Raw genomic sequence first — 18,129 nt, 5'->3', positions numbered from 1 at the left:
TCGAATTGCAGCCGTCCATTTCGCTCGTCTCTTTGGATCCCTCGGAATACGGTAAAACTTCAAGTCTCTCCTTCCATCTTCTCTGTTAGTGCAACCAACAGCCACACACGCCTTCACCATTTTGATTATTAATGTTAAGGAGCAGAAAAACACGCCATAAATAGGAGAAATGTACGTAGCCGTAATAGGTTAACACTATGTTTTGACGGACAAGTGGGCGGAACCCTACAGCGAACACGTGGTACGTGGGTAGACTCTATAGACAAGTTTCCTGAGCGAAATATGGGCGCCGCCGTCTTGGAAAATGTCTGCTTCGCACTTCCGGTCCGGTCGAGTAGCAGTGTATTAGCAGTGTATTGACGACGATAAAACTACGAAATCAAGCCAGAGCAACCCATGGAATCTTCAAAAATTGATTCAGCACGACCTAGATGACACGTAGATGAGATTGGATGGCAGTTCGTGTCACTTCGTTGATCCTTCGTGGACAAAATTATTAACAACGGTCAGCCTGTGTTAACGTGAGGAATGGATTGATACTACGGCCATTAGTGACCAAAATGTGGTGAAATTACAAGTTATATTACATTTGCCGACTGCAGAAGGGCTGACATGGATTGTTTTGTTACAAGGAAATGCTACAAGGTTATGTACATATGATGTAAACACAAATAGTATGTCATTCTTTTTTTTATTGCAGGCATTGATCGCAATAAAACATTTAGACATGACTCAATTTCTTGTTTTATTTAAAACGATTGGTGCACTCCAAAACAGGTAAATAAATCACATTTATAAAAGTATTGCAAAAATAGCATGCGAGAATGTGATATCAGACCGCAGAGCTCTGGAGCCTCGTGAACAAATAGCGACATCACGGAGCCCCTCGGTGGCATTTAGATGTGCTTTTTTCCCGTCCTCGGTAATTCCAGCTACAATAGCATATATTTAAAGATGCTACCGTTCACAAGTTCGTAGTTGTATCACGGCGATCTCGGCGAACCACCGTCTGTCACAATTCCTGCCTCTCTCTCGGCCTCTCCCGGGAGTCGAGCTGTCATCATCATTGTGGAATGCAAACGATATATGTTCGATATATGTCCATCAACGTTCAAGTCAAGTTGTCTTCCCTTTTATAACAGCGTTTCCCAGCTATAAACAAACGAATAAAAACTTGTAACACTTGGATTTATGCGGTGCATTCAAACACGATTAGCAACAGGCGGCTAGCAGCAGTAGCAGAAGCTAGTTGTTGTAAAAATGATTAAACTTCGTAATTACAATCATCATTGTAATATCAATAGCAAAGGCAACATGTCGTTTCATGCGCCAGATTTTAGGTTTCGTATTTTTAGAGCACATTACCTTCCATAACAGCGGGGGCATGACTGCAGGAGCTGTCAGTTTTTTACATCTCCTTCCCTCCCACTAGAGGTTAGATTTTGTGCCCGAACCCGAACCCGACCCGACCCGACCCGACATTCGGGTCGGGTCGGGCCCACATTTTAAGCATTCACGTTCGGGTCAGTTCGGGTCGGGCCGCCATGCCGGACTAATAAATTATTTAAAAAAAAAAAAAAAAAAAAATGGAGAGCAGGCTCTCTGTATTGCGCTTCTGCTTGTGCGTGTGTACGAACGCCGTGGCGCCGGCCGCTTTTTATTCTTGTCCTCCCGCTGTACCGTTTGCGCACGGCCGAGGCGCCGCCCTCATTTTTATTTCCTTGTCAGAGAGGCGTGTCCATGTGAGAACAATATCCCACACACTCAGAAATATGTTTAACAAACTTTCCCAGCGTTATTTCGTTGTGTGAATGCTTTGATAATTCTCAAAAAAATATGTAGATTATTTAAACATTAAGAAAACTTGCGTTTTTTTCTGCCAACTCGAAGAAATGAAAATAAATTGCTGCTGCTGCGTTTTTTCCGCGTCACTCAAAAAAAAAAAAAAAAAAAAAAAAAAAAATGGAGAGCAGGCTCTCTGTATTGCGCTTTCGCTTGTGCGTGTGCACGAACGCCGTGGCGCCGGCCGCTTTTTATTCTTGTCCTCCCGCTCTACCGTTTGCGCACGGCCGAGGCGCCGCCCTCATTTTCATTTCCTTGTCAGAGAGGCGCGTCCATGTGAGAACAATATCCCACACACTCAGAAATATGTTTAACAAACTTTCCCAGCGTTATTTCGTTGTGTGAATGCTTTGATAATTCTCAAAAAAATATGTAGATTATTTAATTATTAAGAAAACGTGCGTTTTTTTCTGCCAACTTGAAGAAATGAAAATAAATTGCTGCTGCTGCGTTTTTTCCGCGTCACTCAAAAAAAAAAAAAAAAAAAATCGGGTTTTTCGGGCTCGGGCCTGCATATCTAGTTAAGTGATCGGGCTCGGGCCGGGTCGGGCCTCAATACCAGCGGGCCATGTCGGGTCGGGCTGGATTTTTTAGGCCCGAACTAGGCTCTACCTCCCACCTGTATGACGAGTACGAGCACCCATGGTTTGGAAATCGACATGGTACGAAGCATGGAGGCCTTGGCTTGGTTCTCCACCCGCCTACATCAAAATAACATTCCCGGGATCTTGTATAAAGACCTTCCAACTTCGATTCCACCGCCATTGACTTCAACCGTAAACAGGCGGAAACGGAAGGGGAAGGAAGACATAAGGAAGTAAACCGGAAGTACCTCGGAAACTTGTCTATACACAGGCGGCAATCTAGTCCACCAATTGGATGACGCGCTGGCACACCGGGTGCACCAATAAGAACCTCGCGTTGATGTGTCAATCACGGTGCTGCCGCCAGACCACGGTGACGCTACAATATTCTGACAGAATAGCCAACGACGTCATGCATTAAGAGAGACAATAGCTAATTAATATGCCACCCTGTGGTCTGGGGTGTGAATTGCAACCTGTCAAAATGACGGACGGACTTCAGTTTTTTCCGTCACCGTTTTAAAAAACCGGTCTACGACGGAAAATATTTGGTTAACGCGACCCCTAATACAGAGATAAGAGGCAGTGTCAAGTGAGTGGAGTAGATACAAGCATTCATTGGGGCCGTACTTTTAATTGGCAAAAGCTTTGTCATCTCTCCCACAGCAACTGTAAATATTGTGGGAAGCGACGTGGGGAAGAATGACAGGAGTTTTCTAAACACCCTGTAGTGTACCCAACGCAGAGAAGATATAGCATTTGCAACCACCACACACAGTCATGGTTGCACCACTTCCCATCATGCATTTGGGCAGAACAGTTAAGTCGCTACAGTATCATTTACTGAAAGCTCAACAAATACACTAGATGTCAATATTTAGTCACAATATACAAACTCACATTTATCCTTTAAGAATTACAAGTCTTTCTATCCGTGGATCACTTTCACAGAAAGAATGTTAACAATGTTAATGCCATCTTGTGGATTTATTCTTATAATAAACAAACACAGTACTTATGTACAGTATGTTGAATGTATATATCCGTCTTGTCTTTTCTTTCCATTCCAACAATAATTTACAGAAAAATATGGCATATTTTAGAGATGGTTTGAATTGCGATTAATTACGATTAATTAATTTTTAAGCTGTGATTAACTCGATTAAAAATTTTAATCGTTTGACAGCCCTAGTTAAATGTACACCTTATGCCTAATATATACATAACACAATAAAACTGAATTGTTGTGGAACTCAAAATGTTGACTGGACAGTTATGCACTATGCACATTAAATCGTTAGTAACATCAAATATTACACAATACACCAAAGTATATCAGTAGCCGTGTCCTTAAGTCTTTCTGATAGTTTTCCCCTGACCTTTTTACTGCAATAATATAATGAAAACCTAAAATTATGGCTTTTAGTTTTGGCCACCCCAAGATTTTAAGTGGCCCCATCTGGCCACCCCTATGAAAAATTTCTGGAGGCGCCACTGTCTATAGACCCTACTCACGTGACGTCACAGTCACGCCCCCGTGCCATGTTGTCCGGATACTAGCCATGTTAATGCATTAGCTCTTCATAAATTCCTCCTATTATGGCGTGTTTTTCTGCTCGTTAACATTAAACAATCAAAATGGTGAAGTCGTGTGTGGCGGTCGGTTGCAAAAACAGAGAAGATAGACGGAGACACTTGAATTTTTACCGTATTCCGAGAGACCCGAAGAGGAGACCACGATTGACTGCTGCAATTCGACGAGAAAACTGGGCTCCAAACGACTACCACAGATTATGTAGTAGTCATTTTATATCTGGTAAGATGCATTTAATATATATTTCGAGGGTTTTGGGCTGACAACCACAATTAAGATCATTGCTAGGCTAATCGCCGACAACATACACGTATGTATGTAGTGAGTGCTATCGCTAAACCATATAAACATTAAAAGCCCTAGCTCCATTGACAAATGACATGAAATACATTAGACTTGAGAGTGGATGTTAGCAAGAACAAAAGATTTTGAATTGAAAATTTCGTAACTCACCTTCGAGCACAAGATTCCTGCCGAATTTTCGTGTACGAGGACGTGTTTCACCCAACCAGCAAAACGTAGCATTTATAAGCCTCCAAGCTCTTAAAGTTTTTCAAACTTTCGTGAGAATAGGCTGATTTTGTGTGGACAAGATAGTTGTAAATATCAGGATATCAGATGTCAGGCGAAGCCAGCGGGTCGACAAACATCGATTTAGGCATCAAATACGGATCTGGCGAATGGATAAACTGAAGCTTTTCCACGTAACGCCTTTTATGCAACGGATCCAATGAGTTTACAGCGTCAGATAACACCGGGGCTTCCATGAATTGCTCTATAACTTGCTCGACTAATTGAAAACAATGAGAATAGGTCTGAAAAAGAGGTACAATATGGCGACCGGAAACAGTGACACGCCCATTTGTGACGTAGGTGAGTAGGGTCTATTGCAAAGTCTTGGATGTGATCGATGGGAAGGCCCATCATTTTTTTTTTTTTTTATTCAAACAATTTAAGTTGGTTTAGTAAGTCCTCTCTTTCAAAAGAAGAGTTGATGTTTTGTTTTCTTTTGTGTTTGTTGTTGTTATTGTCGTTGCTATTGGTTGTTCGATTATGCTCAATCTATAATATTGTATTTGATGTAGATACTTGAATTCTTTGTTTTGTGTGTATATGGTTCAATTAAAAAAAAGAAAGAAAAAAGTTTCGGCACCTGAACGTGTCTACTTCCGGTTCACTTGACGCAACATTTGTTTACCCATCCGGGTTTTGCCGTTATTTTGTGTACTGTTCTCCTAACCAAACGAGCTCCTTCAAAACATTCTCATCGGGTAAATACCAAACAAACAATTTAGTCGACTAAAGAGTCCCATTTCAAAGCATAGTGGAAGTCGTTTGGCTTTATGTTGAAGCTTCGCAGCTTTACCTATCTTAGTTTAGTTTAGCTGAGCTCGCTAGCTAATTAAAGCATTCAGATTGCTTTGGCTTAACGCCACTTGCGATTTGCAAACTTTGGTTTCAGAAAAGTAGATCGGTTAACATGAGAGTGATTACATTTAATTGAATATGACCCTTCTCGACTTGTATTGAAGATGCGACTAATTACTACTAGGTGAACGCCAACGCAATCCCAGACATCCAAGTCAATGAGGAGAGGAAATTCAGGTCACGACGAACACCTGCAAAAGAAAATGAAGGTAAGATCATCACATTCGTCGTTTTATTTTTCATGCAGTATCAGACTTGCTTTGATGTGATTTTCATCAGTGTTTGTGACTGAATGCCAACAAGCCCATATCGGACTTGTGATACAAGGCTCACGGTAACGATCATCTCACGTTATGGTGATAACCAGGGGTGAAAGTGGGCCAGAACGCACCGGTTCGGCGTTCCGCCATGAAATACGATGGCGGAACGCCGTTCCGTCATACGGTGCTTTGATCCCGAAAATATGACGGCAACTGTCAAAACCCAATGTTTAAAAAAATTTTTTTTTAAAAGCTGCCACACGCGCTTCTCCAATAAGAACAATCTACTAATGTCAGATTTACATACACAAGTGTTAACAATACAAGCCTAATAAAGAGCTTGCTTAGCGTCATCCGTTTCCACTGATTTTTATTATTCATTTATCCTACGTAGTTCTCCCCAGCGTCTCTTTATCTGACAAGTCGCATTGCCTGTAGCCCTTTTCACACATATTTCCAGGGAATTTCCCGTATCAGGTGACGCAGGATTTACTCTCGTCATTGCTTTCATGCCTAAAAAGATTCCGAGAATGAAGCCAGTTGGACGCTTTAACAGACTTGTCCTGTGTTGCGCACTGGCGCTCTCTGTGCGTGGAAGGCTGCTGGGCGATTTTATAACCTGGACATTACGTCATTTTTGGTCAGCATTGTCACAATGTTGTTCAAATCCTGGCGTGTTTTGTTCCGGAGGGAGCGTTCCCCGACGTGTAACTGCAACCAATTTAAGGTCATCAAGAGGTAAGATCGGGCCTAGAAAAATCCAGCCCGACCTGACCCTGGTCCGCTGGTATGAAAGCCCAACCCGCCCGAGTCCGATCAATTAACTTGATTTGCAGGCCCGAAAACCCCCCCAAAATGTTATGTTTTATATGTAGGCCCAAGCCCGTAAAAAAAACCCAAAAAACCCCCGAAATGTTATATTTTATTTGTTGGCCCAAGCCCGAGAAAAAAACCCTCAAAATTCTATGTATTATTTATGCGGAGGAGAGGGAAGCGATGCTCCAGTCAGACCTGGACAGATCACTGCTTGCTGCTTGGAAAAACGGACTGGTTACGTTTTGCGTGATCACATTTGGTGACAATGCCTGTGCATTAAAGCCTGTCTTTTGTAACGAATTCTCTGTTGGCAGAAAAAATCTTAATATTTAAATAGTCTACATATTTTTACGATCATTTTAAATGCATTTACACAACGGAATAACGCTGGAAAAGTTTGTTAAATGTAAATAAACAGATGCGGTTTTGCATCGCAGGGGAGAAAGAGTAAAAAGAGGGCGCATGACACGCTCTGGCTCTGCAATGCAGTGACGGGATCTGTCGTTCACTTGAGTAAACGAATCCATTCCGGTTCGTTCAGTAAAAAGATTCGTTCAAACGAATCGTTCAACGAATCGTTCGCCCCCCTCATCTCCCTCCCCGCCCAAATGAATCGTTCGGTTAGTGAACGGGAAGTGACGTTGCCGAACGAATCACCAAAGACTGCTTCGCAGTATAACTGAACGGGAAGTGACATTGCTTGGTCCCTCCCTCTCTTCCACATTGACCACTCGTCGTAGTTTCAGAAATGAGTGACAGGCGATATCATTCTGCTTTCACAGATAGCCTCGTCTCCCTCCCGCTGCTGCAAAAGCGAGGGAGAACTTCCGCGTCGTCTGTCCTAGTTCTATGGGCTCAAAGTCATGGCTCGTGCTTGCATTTCGATTTAGGACACGGTTAAACATTTTCCTTTTGAGGGGGAAGTGGGGGTTTGGGGTCGGGAGCGCACGGACTTTCTTTAGCATGATCTTGCTCACTTATACAATGCAGCTGCTACCAGCCAACGCGGCATGCTTGATGTACCCGAAAATAAAAATTAGAGCTGTCCCGACTAGTCGACGTAGTCGACGTCATCGATGACGTAAATCCGTCGACGAGCACAACATGCCGTCGACGGTTAATGAAGGGTTAAAAAAATATATGCGTGGAAAGTTAGAATGACGGATGCTCTTTTTGCAAGCGGGGAAAGCGGCACAAAGCCAAAAAAAGCGCACCAGAGTGTCCAAAACATTGACTTATTTCAAAGAAACAAAGGAGAGTACACTCTTCAGTCCTGTCTCTTCAGTGCCAAGCTTGGCTGCACGTCGGCCGTGAATAAACACCTCAAGCGCCTTCACGCAGTTTGTAAAGTTTTTTTTTTTTTTTTTTTTCATTTTTTGTACACCAGAGGGTGCTGTCGCCTTACTAAATAATAATGTTTCATTGACAATGGGCCTATAAGTGCTATTAGTATTGTTCTTAATGCTAATTGAAAGGTTTATTTCATGTTATGGTTTATTTTATGGTATAGAAAATTATATAAGGTTAAAAGGTCATAAATATATACAGTATATACAGTGATTGCACTCAAGGGAGAGATTGTCAATGATAAGGTAATAAAGTAAAGGCAATTCATATAGGCAATTCATTGATATGTAAATAAGGTTTAAAAGGAAAAAGGTGAAAAGTTTTTGTTAATTTCTAATTGTGTTGCTTTATTTATGTGCACCGTAGCGCTTATGGTGTGTTTACATCAAGGATGGAATAAAAGTTGTAAACCATCAGTTTAAGAGACCATCTTTTCAATCGGGATGCTACACTAGTTAATTCTATCAGCATTTGAACTCATTGTTTATTTGTGATTTATTATTATTATTTACGTGTTTATTTGTACTTTAATAAATGATTTGAGTGTTCCAATATGTTTTTTTTTAATTGATAAGCGTCAACAAAAATTTCATTGCTAAATTAGTAAAAAAAAAATTTTTTTTTTTTTTTTTTAATTATTAGATTAGTCGACTAATCGTAAAAATAGTCGGCTGACTAATCGGGAGAAAATTAGTCGTTTGGGACAGCCCTAATAAAAATAAATCGAAAGTTTAATTTCTAAATATGGAACGACCAACACATCATATTTACCTCTCGCTCTTGTATTTTTGTTTTTTATTATTAAGATGATCGTATTGAATTTTTGCACTGGTATTAATAAATAAAATAATCCGGTCAGCTCCCCTGTCGTCCCCGCATCTCAGATCGTCAAATGCTGACGAGAAATAATTGTTTGCTCTTTATGATGTCGCCTTTCTTCTCACATTAGTCTGTTAAAAAAAATGTAGACATATTGCGACATCTCCCGTGTCCGCGCGCTTTGTTTTTGGGCGCTTGAGTAGCACATGATGGACGGATTGACATAATTTGTCAAACCAACCGACACCCTCTGACACGAGAAAAAAAAAAAACACTCGGAAAAAATTGACATGTATATACAGTTTCATTGCAAATCAGTATTATGGTGATCATACTAAATATTCTTTTTATTCTGTGCACATATGAGGTAAATATCGCTGCCATGAAGCCTCCATATAGTGACAGTTCTGTGCCCGCTTCACTGCCGTCATGCGACCGCATCTCAGCTTTTGCTTGCCTCGTAGCTACGCGTGTTTTAAATTACTGTAAATTTGATAGTATATCGTCATAGGTACAGTCCCGAGTCTGTTGAGAAAAGTAGAACACTAAACCATGCTCGCTAGATTTGTGTGGTGTTTTTGTCTGTTTGAGCAGCATTTGATAGGCTCCACGTTAACAAATATGTGACAAAGTCATTTCCTTTCATTTTATGACTCGTTCACCGCATAGTCATTACTGGAAAGTCAAGTTAGCAGCAAGCTAGGTCAGGAACCGGAGGACCGAATCACTGAACGGGAAGTGACAAAACTCGGTCTTTCCCCCCTGCCTGCACGCTGGCTGCTTGTTGGCCACACGTGGAAATGAGTGACAGACGCCTTGATTCTGTTTCCGCTCCCTCCCCTGCCCGCGATGAGGCTGGCGTCTGATTGGTCGTGTGCGATGTCAGAAGACGCTGCCGCTTGCTCAATGCCCTCCCACGCAGCGAACAAGCGCCACCAACTTCATAGAACGAATCAGTGCAGATGGTTATTAGTTCGGTCTTGTTCACCCAAACAATTCGTTCAAAAAGAACGAATCGTTCGCGACCGATACAACACTACTGCAATGACCGTACAGCGCCTTGTCTTTTTTTTATCCAAATTATTTATTTGATAACAAGTATTCCTTTGTTTAATGTCCATACATCGTACATGTATATAAATATATATTTCTTTTAAAAAATTTAGCGAGAACCCCGGCCCGACCCGAACGTAATGATTGCCATTTTAATTTCGTTATGTTTTCAGTTTAATTTAGCCTTTTCCAGCTTGCCCTGTTTATAGCCTTGCTTTCACACACACCAGGAGAAAAACAACGCAGGCGTGGTGAGAACTCCACACTGGAAGGCCGGAGCCAGGGATTGAACCCTTGATATCAGAACTGTCAGAGGAACGTGCTAACCACTATGAAACCTGTTGTGTTTTATTGTGTATATATTTATAACTGTGCCAAAAGTTATTGCATTTTGGTGGTTTTATGAGGTTTAACTGTTACGGTCCACTATAATTAATACCTGTCAAGTTGTACGGTCTCGTCGTAATTTGTGCAATTGAGCACTGATTTTTAAATGTGTACGCCGTATGTTACGTTCAAAATCTCCATGTTTTTCGTGCATTACATTTTTTCATCCGTTCGGATTTGGTCACCGTTTCTGCAATGAGACAATGTTCGTTAATACGTTGGTTGAATGATGCGAGAAAAGTCAGACACGGAGAGGGAAGAGTGTTTTTTTTTTAACTAAGACAGTTGTTTGTACAGTGCCTCGCAAAATTATTCGGCCACAATGCAAAACGATATGTTAGGCGTAAAAGCAACACAGCTCATCACCCTGAACACACCATCCCCACTGTCAAACGTGGTGGCAGCATCATGGTTTGGGCCTGCTTTTCTTCAGCAGGGACAGGGAAGATGGTTAAAATTGACGGGAAGATGGATGCAGCCAAATACAGGAACATTCTGGAAGAAAACCTGTTGGTATCTGCACAAGACCTGAGACTGGGACGGAGATTTATCTTCCAACAGGACAATGATCCAAAACATAAAGCCAAATCTACAATGGAATGGTTCAAAAATAAACGTATCCAGGTGTTAGAATGGCCAAGTCAAAGTCCAGACCTGAATCCAATCGAGAATCTGTGGAAAGAGCTGAAGACTGCTGTTCACAAACACTCTCCATCCAACCTCACTGAGCTCAAGCTGTTTTGCAAGGAAGAATGGCCAAGAATGTCAGTCTCTCGATGTGCAAAACCGATAGAAACATACCCCAAGCGACTTGCAGCTGTAATTGGAGCAAAAGGTGGCGCTACAAAGTATTAACGCAAGGGGGCCGAATAATATTGCACGCCCCACTTTTCAGTTTTTTATTTGTTAAAAAAGTTTAAATTATCCAATAAATTTTGTTCCACTTCACGATTGTGTCCTACTTGTTGTTGATTCTTGACAAAAAATTAAAATTTTATATCTTTATGTTTGAAGCCTGAAATGTGGCAAAAGGTTGCAAGGTTCAAGGGGGCCGAATACTTTTGCAAGGCACTGTACTTAATCTAAAATATATTAGAAAAAAATAATTTTTCTCATTGCATTGTGGTTAAGTCTTAATCACAATGTGCGTTTTTTGTTGTTGTATTTTTTTTAATGACCTGTGGGTTTCTCCCCATATTATAAAAAAAATATGCAACCTGAATATCGTGGCAAAAGCTCGACTTTACCAAATCACATGATTTTTTTTTTTTTCCCTCCCAGTGTCCCGCTGATGTCGCTGTAGAAGATATTGACCATGAGAAGCACTATCCCCTCCACGTTAAACAGGAAGAGGAGTCAGAGATGCCGTACGTCAAACAGGAGGCGGAGCTACGGACTTTCAGCATAAAAACAGAAGAACAGGAAGCTGAAATCTCACAATTTCCTTTGACTGTCATTGTGAAGAGTGAAGAAGATGAAAGTCCAAGCGAAGAGATCGGAGCCGCGAACATTTCGAGCGACAGATCATTTCAGCACTTCACAACAAAAGGAGAGGAAGGACCGCAACCGGACGGCCTCTTAGCTCCGCTTTCGGACAGCGATGACATAACGTCACATTCTTCTGACTCTAATACTGATGAGGAGGATGATGACTTTGACCAAAATGCTTCAGAATCTTTAAACCAGTCCTCATTGAAAGGCGACACAAAGGAATGTGCGGTTGGGAAACCTTTTGCCTGTTCACTCTGTGATAAAACATTTTCTTGGAAACGTAATTTAAAAGTACACATGCGTTCACACTCCGGGAAGAAACCTTTTGTCTGCACTTTTTGTGGTAAACAATTCACCCATAAGGGAGATTTAAACAAACACACACGCAGACACACTGGAGAGAAGCCTTTCGCCTGCACACTTTGCTATAAAAGATTTTATAGGAAGACTGATTTAGAAATACATACGCGTATACACACCGGAGAAAAGCCTTTTGCTTGCTCACTTTGTGATAAAAAATTTTCCACAAAGGCAAATTTAAACATTCACACAAGAACACACACTGGAGAGAAGCCTTTCGCCTGCACACTGTGTGGTAAAAGATTCGCACAGAAGACTTATTTAGAAAAGCACAATCGTACACACGTTGAAGAGAAGCCTTTCGCCTGCACACTTTGCGATAAAAGATTTTCTCAAAAGACTGATTTAGAAACGCATAAGCGTACACACACTGAAGAGAAGCCTTTCGCCTGCACACTTTGCGGTACAAAATTCGTTAATAAGGGAGGTTTAAACAGACACATAAGGAGACACACTGGAGAAAAACCTTTCGCCTGCTTATTTTGCGATAAAAGATTCATCGACAAGGGCAGTTTAAATATCCACACAAGAAACCACACTGGAGAAAAGCCTTTTGCCTGCACATCTTGTGGTAAACAATTCACAAATAAGGGAAATTTCAACAAACATGTAAGCAGACACAGTGGAGAGAAGCCTTTCGCCTGCTCATTTTGCGATAAAAGATTCGTTAACAAGCTCAGTTTAAATATTCACACAAGACACCACACTGGAGAAAAGCCTTTTGCCTGCACACTTTGTGGTAAAAAATTTGTCGATAAGGGAGATTTCAACAAACACACAAGCACACACACTGGGGAGAAGCCTTTTGCCTGCTCATTTTGCGATAAAAGATTCATCAACAAGGGCAGTTTAAATATTCACACAAGGACACACACTGGCGAAAAGCCTTTCGCCTGCTCACTTTGTGGTAAAAGATTCACTCAAAGAGGAAATTTAGTCAAGCACTCAAGAAGCCACACTGGTTAAAAACCTTTGTATTGCAGCATGTGACAAAAAATTCACACCTTTCAAATGGAAAAAGCATTTCAATTATTCAGTTTCCCTTGAGCCTCTTGAAAAGGTTGTTGAAACGATTTTTCAGGTGCTATTCTTTTTCTATCTAATATATTTATCCAATATATATATATATATATTTATATGTATATTTAAAAATAATGGAATAAATTGTCTTACGTGTCTTTCTGTTGAGATTGTTCCATAACTGACATATGCTTTTAAGGGTGTTAAGAAAAATCGATTCTGAGATATAACGCGATATTAGGTCAGACAATTCTCGTATCGATTCAAAATCAGTCTGTATCGCTCTGTACTCGGGCTGTCAAACGATTAAAATTTTTAATCGAGTTAATTACAGCTTAAAAATGAATTAATCGCAATTAATCGCAATTCAAACCATCTCTAAAATATGCCATATTTTTCTGGAAATTATTGATGGAATGGAAAGATAAGACACACGACTGATATATACATACAACATACTGTACATCAGTACTGTATTTGTTTATTGTAACAATAAATCCACAAATGGCATTATTAACATTCTTTCTGTTAAAGTGATCCACGGATAGAAAGACTTGTAGTTCTTAAACGATAAATGTTATAGTTACAAGTTATAGTAATTTTATAGTAAAACCCCTCATGTTTTCGTTTTAATAAAATTTGTAAAATTGTCAATCAAAAGTAGAGTTAATAAGAAGAAGAATAAAAATAACAATAATAAAAATAGAGTGAAAAGTTTTACGTGTATTTTGCATAGCTATTTTGAAATGGAATGCCAGTTCGTTTTGCATTGTTGTTTAACTGTGTGTCAGAATAGGGCCTCATTACTATAGACTGAAGTGCTTTTCTTTTTGTGATTTTTTTTTTTTTTTTTTGAGAGATAGGAATATTTGTTGTGCTTTCACTAAACAATACTTATGTTTGTTGTGAAGGAGTTGCCGAAGCTCATGCCAATAAACGGCGCGGTCCAAAGAACGCCTGTGTCCACTCGCCTTTACTGGATAACATATACAGTGGGGAGAACAAGTATTTGATACACTGCCAATGGGAAAACCCATTGGCAGTGTATCAAATACTTGTTCTCCCCACTGTATCTGTACATATCTTACCCAAAATACAACAAGAGAGACATAATTTCCACTAAAAGAAAGAAAACTAACCGAAATATGTGTGGAGCACAAATAGCAATTTGCGTTGCATTGTGAATACAGCATAAACGTCTCACAACTACTAATTCTCCGACGTTTTGAAGAAATAACATGAGTATGGAATGGCGCTGCCCCCAAGCGGCCGGTGGCATTCTCTTCACTCTTAATGTCCATAAACGGCCTCATTGTAAAATCTGTTTGAGGCAATATGCGAGCGGGTCATTCATTGCATGCGTTAATTGCGTCAAATATTTTAACGTGATTAATTAAAAAAATTAATTAACGCCCGTTAACGCGATAATTTTGACAGCCCTAATCTTTACATGTGTATTTTTGGTGGAAATAAATAGGGCTGCAGCTATCGAATTTAGGTGCAGAGGTTGGTAGAGTAGCCAAAAAATTTTACTCAAGAGTAGCGTTACTTCAAAATAATATTACTCAAGTAAGAGTAAACAAAGTCATCCTAAAAACGTACCCAAGTACAACTTAAAAGGTATCCAGTGAAAAGAATTTTCAAATAATGAGTAACATTTTGAGTAACTGCTTATTTTTTAATTATTTTTTTTTAAGCAATGGTTACGGTCATGGTATTGTTTTTCTCTCAGCACAAACTTAGTTATATGAACTGTTGTTATAATGCAACTGTACAATAACCCATAACACAACCACATTAAGCCAAAGAAATAATTTTTAAAACCATTAAATTAGAGAAAAAAACCACTAATGAAGCATTATTCGTCCAAAGAGCATGAGTGCCTTGCCCTCTTGTAGAGAAAATAGTTCCTAGTTTGAATAGTGAATACTGAAGTTCCTTCATAGTTACTATTATGAAATTAAAAGGATCATATCTCCGGTTTTCTGTGGTCAATTGGTGCCAAATAAAAACTGGGAGAGAGATTTAAATCTGCGCTTTCGATTCATGTTGAGGGCAGCGCACTGTCAAATACTTTATTTGTTATGGATCTTTAAAGACGCGTGATTGAAAAGGCTTGCGTGAGCATAGAACGGCAAGCATGCGTCTGATTGGTGTAATGGAGTCGTGATTTTTGTCTCATTGGTGAAATTATTAGCGATACTCTTGGCAATAGCATTGCTAGCAAAAAAAATAATATGTAGAATAAAGAGGAAAAATGTAACGAATCTTGTGTAGCCCAAAGTAGCTGAGTAAGAGTAGCGTCTTTTCTTAATCTACTCATGAAAAAGTTAAAAGTATGGCTTAGTAAAACTACTCTTGGAAGTAACATTTTCTCAAAATGTCAGTCAGGATAATGTAACAGACTAAATGTTAATGCATTACTACCCACCTCTGCTTAAGCGATTTCGACTTCACGACGCCTGAGTCTATTTTTTTTTTTTTTTTTAATGTCAACTTTTGTTTTGTGATTTATGATTTTATATTGGTGCAGGACAAGAAGTGTAGAACAGAAACCCCACACACTCAGCAGCCGAGCGACATAGGTGACAGCCTGCGCGCACATTTTTGCATGTGAAGCATCCAGAGGCGACGGCTGTATATAACAGCTTTTGTCCTGTTTCTTGTAAGTTTTCAATTAAAGTTGAAAACTTGGGGCGAGTTAATGTGATTGTTTCTGATATGTGCGGACACTAACTGATACATGCTAATCGTTTGTGATTGCTTTATCAGCAGCTACTTGTGAATGCAAACTTGAATTGCTGTTACTGAATTGAGACTGATTTCATTTTATTTTAATTTTATTCTGCTAGTGTTGATGTCATGAGCAGCTGAATAAAGTCCGCAAACCACACAGACGTCTGACATCATTTTAGAGCTTAGCTAGGACTTCAATGTCTTGGCGAGGACAGTACAATTTAGAGGGTATTTTGATGTATTTAAAGCAGTACTTCTCAAATAGTGGGGCGGGCCCCTCCAGGGGGGCGTAGAGCAATGCTGGGGGTGGCGCATGTGACCTCGGGGAACATACTTTGTTGCCCAACTAGATTAAAGTGTAATTGCACATCCACTCTGTGGGTGGCAGTGCCACTCTCATTTTCATTGTGTGTGCAGTATTTTTTAACCAAGCAAGAGCACACAGCAAAGAGCACCGGAGATATGAAAAGCTAAGACAAGGAAATACGACGAAGCATATGTGGCATTTGGCTTTGACTTTTAGTACAGTGGGGGACGAGGATAGACCAGTCTGTTTACTTTGTCTAAAATGTTTGCATCGGACAGTATGAATTATTTTCTTCAGCAAAAACGCGCCGAATATTGCCAACAATCCTCCCGCTTAGTCAGTGTTACATAAGTAAACCAGCAAGCACTGTCAGCATCATATAAGGTGGCATACCTAGTTGCTCAGTGCAAAATAACCCCACACCATAGCAAAGGAGCTGATACTGCCTGCAGCAACAAAAAAAAAATTGTCCCTCCGTCCAATGACACAGTCATTTTTGTTCTATTAATTTTGGGGTTTTTTTTCGGTCTAATTGTTTGGCATTTTATCCTAATGAGTTATGTTATTGATCAATTTGAATTTATTACTATTTATTGATTTTATTGAATTTTAATTTTCAGTATCAAACAGTCAAAAAATGTATCGAGTGTATTTTTACGGTATGGATGTTTTTTTTTTTTTTTTTACACTTTATTGGAAGTTGATCTATATTACTTTTTTTCTTTTCATATTAAAAAGAACACAATGTTATGCAGAGGTGTAGTTATAATAACAGAAATTTTGTATACAAATGATACTGCAGTATATTTATAATGGCGGCAGAGAGTTGGGGGGGCGCGGAACATTTACGTCTTCCTGTGGGGGGCATAACAGAAAATAATTGAAAAGCACTGATTTAAAGGGTTAATTCCGATTCACATGGAAATCCGGGTTCCATTGCCAGCGCAAGAACAGAACTACTTCGAAAACCAGGGACTACCTGTATATACAGAGGTGGGTAGAGTAGCCAAAAATTTTACTCGAGTAGCGTTACTTCAAAATAATTTTACTCAAATAAAAGTGACAGTCATCCAAAAAAAAAACTCAAGTACAAGTAAAACAAGTATCCAGTGAAAAGAATACTCAAGTAATGAGTAACATTGTGAGTAACTGCTTATTTTTGTTTGATTTTTTTTTTGTTTGTTTTTTTGTGAACAATGGTATTTTTCTTCTCTCAGCACAAACTTATCTATATGAACTGTTGTTATAATGATACTGTAAATTAACCCGTTATATAACCACATTAAGCTAAAGAAATATGAAAAATAAATGAATACATGAATCATTGAATTTCGGAGAGGGAAAAAAAAATTAGGCGTTATTCGTCCAAAGCGCATGAGTGCCCTCTAGTGGAGAAAATAGTTCCTAATTTGAATACTACACAATGAAAAGGATCAAATCTCCTGTTTTCCGTGTTCAGTCAGTGCCAAATAAAAACTGGGAGAGAGGTTTAAATCTGCGCTTTCGAGTCGAGTTGAGGGCAAATACTTAATTGTTTTGCTGTGCCTTAAAGATGCTACGTGATTGAACGGGCTGTCATGATCATAGTTTGCATCATATTGGTCTAATGGAGTCATCTGATTATTGTTGCGATGTCTCATTGGTTAAATTGGTAAAGCTACTTTTGGCATCGCTGCCAGAAAAAGTAATAAATCTATTATGTAGAGCGACGGCCATTAAGAGCCCGACGCTCTGCTTCTCGATTGAAGAGTGCGCCAGCACCTTCTGGGTCAACTTGTAACCGGCCTTGACAGACTTGTAGTTCTCCCACCTGGCCAGCACCTTCTGGCTCAAGAATCAGTCGGAAGGGAAATGTAGTACCACACACAAGAAAGTACACTGGAGAGAAAGAAGCCTTTTGCCTGCACACTTTGTGATAAAAAAAAAAAATTCTTTACGAAGGAAAATTTGGCCGCACCCTGAGACTCTCAGTATTTTTCTGTCGACTCCGTTTTTATTAAGGCCTCCAGAACAGAAAAAGAATGTGCGGCGTTGTGAGTATGAGGTCGAGAGCCAACGCCAACAATAGTTAATGTTTAGACTGCA

General features: G+C 39.8%; 1 protein-coding gene across 2 annotated transcripts; it reads left to right on the top strand.

Moving 5' to 3' along the window:
• Nucleotides 1-5,197: 5,197 nt before the first annotated feature.
• Nucleotides 5,198-15,814, top strand: LOC130915747 (gastrula zinc finger protein XlCGF57.1-like). 2 transcript variants are annotated; one of them, XM_057835774.1, is made up of 3 exons: nucleotides 5,198-5,291; nucleotides 5,573-5,657; nucleotides 11,412-15,814. In XM_057835774.1, the coding sequence occupies exons 2-3, from the start codon at nucleotides 5,607-5,609 to the stop codon at nucleotides 12,945-12,947; spliced, it is 1,587 nt and encodes a 528-aa protein (XP_057691757.1). In that variant the 5' UTR covers nucleotides 5,198-5,291; nucleotides 5,573-5,606; the 3' UTR covers nucleotides 12,948-15,814. The 2 variants fall into 2 exon arrangements, with proteins under 2 accessions (XP_057691757.1, XP_057691763.1); XM_057835780.1 differs by having other exon boundaries at nucleotides 5,553-5,657.
• The last annotated feature ends 2,315 nt before the right edge of the window (nucleotides 15,815-18,129 follow it).

Source organism: Corythoichthys intestinalis, chromosome 1, assembly GCF_030265065.1.
Source record: "Corythoichthys intestinalis isolate RoL2023-P3 chromosome 1, ASM3026506v1, whole genome shotgun sequence".
Taxonomy (NCBI): domain Eukaryota; kingdom Metazoa; phylum Chordata; class Actinopteri; order Syngnathiformes; family Syngnathidae; genus Corythoichthys; species Corythoichthys intestinalis.
This window is presented reverse-complemented; position numbering and strand designations above follow the sequence as displayed.